At 39.8% G+C, this 6,725-nt stretch overlaps 1 protein-coding gene across 1 annotated transcript; it reads right to left on the reverse strand.

Moving 5' to 3' along the window:
• Nucleotides 1–660: 660 nt before the first annotated feature.
• Nucleotides 661–6,092, reverse strand: LOC104169615 (3-ketoacyl-CoA thiolase, mitochondrial-like; the record flags this gene model as incomplete). Its single annotated transcript, XM_009710583.1, has 4 exons — nucleotides 661–808; nucleotides 1,995–2,111; nucleotides 3,811–3,939; nucleotides 5,926–6,092. Coding segments are annotated over 4 exons (561 nt in total), but the record flags the coding sequence as incomplete, so codon positions are not given.
• Between the last annotated feature and the right edge of the window lie 633 nt (nucleotides 6,093–6,725).

A 6,725-nucleotide genomic window follows, 5' to 3' on the forward strand; every position in this document is an offset into this window, starting at 1 on the left:
TGAGCAACCTGGTCTGGTGGGAGGTGTCTGGTGGAAGGGGTTGAAACTGGACAGTCTTTAAGGTCTCTTCCAACCAGACCATCCCATGATTCTATGAATAGCATACGATTTGCAAAAGAAAGAAAGAAAAAGGATTTAGATCAATTATAGCACATGCTGCCAGCATGCGAGAACGTGGGTCACTGTGGGAAAGGACTGTTCTGTAGTGGAGAGGAAAGAAAAGAAGAGTCAGGCATGCCTGGGACAACGCCGCAGGGAAGACAAGGCCAAGGCATCCCCCCAAAGGACACCAACAAGCTACCTTCACGAACATGAAGCCTGTTCAGGCAGGAGGTGACATGTGACAGGCCAACGGTTGCCTGAACGGCTATTGAATGTCCACTAGAAAGACATAACAAACCAGCAGAAAGGGGCTCGTAACTTCACCTGCTGATAGGCACACCACCTCACTCACTATATTCAAAGTCAAACCCCCGAGGAGCGGGCTACTTGTATCACAGGGCAAACAAAAGCACGAATTATAGTATCTGCAAATCAAATGAAAAATTACACCAAGATGACAAGCTACGCAAAACTTAAAAATACTTTGGATCGATGCTAAAAACTGACTAGATTTGAAACTAGTATCATATAAACACTTCCATTCCTAAATTTACTAACCAGCTTTGCATCTCTGTTGCGTTCTGAATGCGTATCGATCACAGTCCTCTCGCGTGATGTTGTATTTTGCAGCCAGATTTTCAGCTGTAACGGCCATAGGTATTTTAACATGTGTATCTGTTAGACCTTCCCACAACGTGTCTTCCAACTGCACGGAACATTATGAAAAGAAAACTATAAAGCACAGCAACATTAAGGTTTGTTATTGACCGTTTCTAATTATTCAGCAGCCTCTTGGAAACTAATGTCTCTTTGTAAAATTAACTCAAGTTACCTACAGATACTGTATTTAAATTAGAACAAACACACTGCAAAACGGTATGCAAGTTCCCGTGTGTTATTTCAGTTAATCTATGGTGTGTTCCAGTGTGGTTCTTTCCACTCGCACGTGGCCCTGAGAGGTTTCGTAAAAGCCTGTGATTCTTGGCATTATAGCGTATTTCACTGCAGCATGAATTATTTATTAGAGACCTATAAGAAAACACACCTCTCTTTCTGGTTACCAAGAAGGAAAGGTGAGGAACTGTGAAAAGGCACAGCAGCCTACTGATTCTTTGGCTTTTTCTCTATCATCAGGTAAAATCACCTTACTTGAGTTAAAGCTTTCTGTGGTTAAAAACATCTCAGGTGAGCAAATACCCAAGTCACCAGCTTCATAATGGAAAAACATCATAGAAAAACCAAAGGGCTGCAACACTGAAATACCCTAATTTAGCATTTTGATGTTGGTTATGACCCACTGAGTAAATGGTAGTTAACAGAGCTGAACTGGATCCTGCTGCAAATTTCCCACAGTATTCACTAAGGATTTATCTTCAGAAGAAGATGTAAAAATAACTTACCTGTCAATAGGCTGAACTTCAAGTTTCCACTTTTAAAATTGAGAATGCTTACAGCTTGGAGGTATGCATGTTCTTTACCAGTCTATCTACCCACTGCTAGCCTTACTAGCTTTACTTAAACTGTGTATGGCTCTATTGCACAGCCTCTGACAAGTTTTTATATTATATACAGTACTTTGATGGGACGTACCAAGTGAACTAAGTTTTGTGTCTAAGAGTGTATTGATATGTTTAACATGCAACAGGAATTCAAATATGGTCTTGGAAAAGCTAGAAAATTGGCATTCTTAACAAAATTGCCTGAACCTACTGGTTTGATAATGTCTCAATACTGGATAAACGCTTTGAACAACTAAAACTGGATCTAATCTCCAATAATTTCATTTGCAAGGATATAGTGTCTACAGGCCTGATAGTTTACACGTTGCTCTGTAAACATGACTTTGTTCAGAGGGGGGAAAAAAAAAAAGTAAAAAAAAAAAAGTACTAGACCTTGAGCTCTGCTCCTAATCTGGTTCCAAATCGAATGTTTCGAACTGCATAAGGAGCCTGGCTCATATTTTCAGCTCCGCCACACAGAACAACTTCTGAGTCATTAAGGCAAATTTCCTGTTAACAGAAAAACAAAACAGATCAAGGATTTAGTTTGCTGTTTTTGTAAGACAATAACAACCGTTTTAGAAAAAGACTTCGTCACCTACAAAGCCATACACAGAGAATGAATTCAAGCTCAGCCATGTGTATATTTATGAACAGTTTACTTTTCTATTAAGAGTGGGGTCTGTTTCTTTCATTACGTGTCCTTTTTTCCTCCTTTCAGCAAGGAATGATTATATCAATGAGGGAGGAAGAGAATATGGGTGCACACATACGACAGGATGGAGGGACAAAGCCATTAAGCATCTGCATGCTTGTGTGGTTAGGCTCACAGATGGTTGAGCTTTTTTTTTTCCCCTGAGCTCCCAATCTTCTCAAAAGCAATACAAATTAAACCTCAAAGCCTGAAACTAGACCTTACGATTCTAAAAAAATGGGACATCATTTTAGAAAATGTTAGCCAGGTAAGCTGCCAAAAGAAACCCCCAAAACGCACTGATTCATCATTGACAAAGCGCACAGAACCTAAAGTCTGAACGCACCACCAGACCACTCAAAAATTCTGCTTCCTTAAAATGATTCACTCAGTTAGACAGTTAAGGTTCTTTGTGTACTGGAATGGAAGCAGATGAAATTATCTCGATATGCGTTTGAGATGACTAGTTAATAATTAGTATGACTGATTTGTAGTAATACCTGCTGAGATGCTTCCTGTAATTACCAAAAACTTTGCGCACGTTTAAGCAGCTCAGAATGGAATCCACAGCTCTGTTGTGTGCCAGGGAAATACAGAAACATGAGCTGCATTGATGAAATGCCATCTTTGGCAAAGATCTCACAACCATACTTTCGATATAAGCGGTCAAATTCCCCAACAGATTTTTTCAGTGTAGACTAGCGTCTACATAGCCTTTGCAGAAAGCACTAGAAAAAATGGTCAGCTGGATATTATTGTAAACATGTAACCTTAACTCTACATTGTCTTGCACATTTTTTCCTCTAGAGGATCAGACCTAAAATAATTCTCTAGCCAATGGGAACTTTAAAAAAAATCCGACTATCTGGTTGCTCAAATATCCATAAAATACTGTTTAATTTTGTAAAGCCTAGACCACTGCTACTCGTAGAGCACTGGTCTGTATGAACAAATGAAATAAAAATCACTGTACCATCTGACTCAGTGGTTTAGGCCAACTGCTCAAAGAGAAGTTGATTTTCTTCTATTTTAAAAGAAGTCAAGCTATAAATTATCTAACCCATGAGAAGGTTTGGATCTTTGAACAAAAACATCCTTAAAAAGCACAGGCTGCTGCTTACATAGGTGAGAAAATAAACAACGATCAAAAGCTGAAAGCCTCCTGTTGTGGTACTGATACCCAGTAATTCCAGTTCACACAAACAGGGTCACAGAATGCAACTATTGCCCAGCTGAGCTCTATTTCACCGGCTAACACTTGTTGCGTTCCTTATATTAAACTCAAAATAGCTACAATGATGATTTTTTAAAAACCAACCACAAAATATGGCACTGTGGAAGCTGAACTCCTGCACAAAAATATGCAGGACAATAGGAAGTCTCTACCAGTGGTAGCTAAAAATCCATGTTAAGATTCATCCCAAACACAAAGTACACGTTTCTACCCACATCTCGTATCTCACGTTAACATTTCGATAAAGGTTACAACTAACACAGAACTACAGAGCTTTGTACCTGACATCCACTGGCAATGGACTGGAAACCAGAGCCACAAAGTCTGTTGACAGTGAGGGCTGGAACCGGGACAGGAACTCCCACACGTAAACCAACGTGTCTGGCAATATAAATCGCATCTGCGGAGCTCTGCGGACAGAACAAACAGGAGGTTTCGTTACGCTCTAATTTCTTTGGAGACTAAAAGTCTTGATGAAAAGTCAGAATGGTGAAATTGCATCACCGATAGAAGATAGCAAAACCCCTACGAGTCAGAAGCAGCACTTTGCTTCACTTCAAAAAGACACCATCCTATATGATCAAAAAGGGCCAATGTCTTAACATGCACTTTAAAGAAACTGTGTGTCGTAAAAGTTAGATGTCAGGACAAAAATGGGATTACAGATGTTAAGACTGAAGTCGGCAACTTAATAGTCTTATGTTTTCCCTTATTTTCAAAACAGCATACGCACAACAGACTGACAAAAGACCAGATCCTGACTGGCAAGCAGCAATTATTTCAAGGTAAATTAAAATTACTCAAACAGGGGAAGGCCCCCCAAAACCAGATAGTGTGGAAAATGCGGAGATGACATTGCTGCTTCATATCCCCTTTGTCAAATCTCCTAACTGTGATGTTCTAATGGGACATTGGCCTGTCCTAACAATGAAATCTCATTCCTCCAAAGCTTTTCAAAGGAGGTTCTATCACATTTCTATTTAAAAAGCAAAGTACTGCACAGAGAGCAGTTTGCTTCAGAACCCACTCCTTTAATAAACCAGGCTCCAACGTGAGATAAAATAAAAACGATTAGGCTTCTGCATTTCAACTACCGAGTCAGCAGATGATGGTGAGCACAGGTACAGAATAAAAAATTCTAACAGCACTGCTATAGGTTTGTAATGGATCTTTTCCAAACAAAGAGAACACTTATGCTCTGGGGGATCATGCCCTGAGCCAATATATATTATAAAGACAAAGTTCTGTGCACAATGCAAGTTCAGGAAAAATAAAAAACTAATAAAGGCACTTCTGCTGAAGAAGGGGATTTTACAATGGTCATACATTCATAGTTATTTAAACTTCATCAAATAATACTTAAAAGGAATCCAGGAGTGAAAAAAGAAAATCTGTTGGGATGGGGAAGTACAATGCAAAGGAAAGGAAATGTAATTTCAACATGAAAAGATGTTTTATCAGGAGAATGCTATTTTTTATGTGAAAGCTTTACAAGAGATTTGGATGCAGTATTTTTTTTTCTAGGCCACCAACAGTTCTTACTAAAAAGTTGAATAAAAGAAGCTGAGATGGTAGCTGTAGGAGATAGAACAATCAAAAGCTACTCTTTCGGCTGAAAATCCTTAAGAAGGAATACTACTTGTTTGTTCACTTATCATGAAAGTTTTCAGTTATTTGTTTCTTCTGCATCCTTGAAACACTCAGTGCAAAATAAGAGTGCCTACCCTTAATAACAGTGACGTCAGAATACCAAACCAAACCAGAAATGCTCTTTGCTGTCTTACTTAAAACAAAGACCCTCATCTAGCTGTGCGGATAACTGCAGTTTTGCGATGCCGGTGCCCTGCGCAAAATAGCATCTACGTCACAAGCTCTTTGGAAAAGATAGGATTGTCCACATGACTCTGCCCATCCAGGCATGTATCCTTCCAGTTCAAAGTACACTCATATTCCCTCAAAAAAATTCTACAGAAAACTCAAGGGAAATGGACTCAAATCGGCTACAGAAAGAAAGGGATTTATACAACCCAGTGAAAACCAACTGATCAGGAGTTACACAGCTCAAGTCATTCAAACAGGAAAAACGTACCAGGGATTAGCAACTAACCATTTAATGAATCCACAGTTTTTTAGAAGATCAGCCTGTCCTAGTTTAAACTCTTTGGTACTAAAAAAAAAAGGCAAGCTAAGCCTTGCTCCCGATAATATCACAAATCATGCAGGGTACGCCCCTTAAATATGAACGGGAAACACTACCCTATAAACGCTACTTACCCATTTCATCTCCACCCCTTCGGTTTACTCTTCGCTGCAAAACAGAGGTACCTATCTATAAGACCACATTGAAGGAGATGACTGAAATCATCGCTGACCAGCAAATTTTCCGTGCTACCAACCTGCATGACGTTGCCGATGACGACACTGTCAATGATCTCTGGAGAGACCTTGCCAGCGGCCAAGGCAGCTCGAGCAGCATGTTCTGTCAGATCGGTGGCCGTGAAGTCCTTCAGCAAACCTCCATAGGTCCCGAAAGGAGTTCTCTTCGCTGCAACAATGAATACACCTGCAACAGAAACAAGAATTATCCAGAGGTGCAGAATCTATCAAACAGAAAAGCACCACGTCAGCCTCAACTGGGTAACATCCGAAATTCCCAAGAAGCTGTGTAAATAGATGTGGTACTTCAAGACATGGTTTAGTGGACATGGTGGCATCAGGTATACGGTTGGACTTGATGATCTTTGAGGTCTCTTCCAACCATAATGATTCTATGATTCTATTCTATATAGGCAAGGTGAACCCACGCAGCTCAAGATAAATAAGCTACAAGATATAGCAATGCTTTAGACAGGGAAGGTATGCAGAATTAATGATCAGAAAGAAAAGCTGAGAAGATTCCAGAAATACCTCCTTTCCACAAAGAGGACTGAAAAAAAAAACCCAGATAGTTTGGATACCGGGCGGACAAAGGAGGCTGTCGCACCGCATCCGATATTAGTGCTAGAGTGCTAAAAGCATGGAAGCAACATCCATGAAATCTCACAGTGGATACCTGTGAAATAATCAGATGAGGAACCGTTCTTTTAAAAAACAAAGAGGCCATTCCATCATCCTAGAAAAATCAGCACGTTTTTGGCTTATACTCTGAAACAGTTTTCACAAAGGGAAAAAAACCCAAAACAACCAAACAATAAAG

Source organism: Cariama cristata, unplaced genomic scaffold (genome assembly GCF_000690535.1).
Source record: "Cariama cristata isolate BGI_N322 unplaced genomic scaffold, ASM69053v1 scaffold45501, whole genome shotgun sequence".
NCBI lineage: Eukaryota > Metazoa > Chordata > Aves > Cariamiformes > Cariamidae > Cariama > Cariama cristata.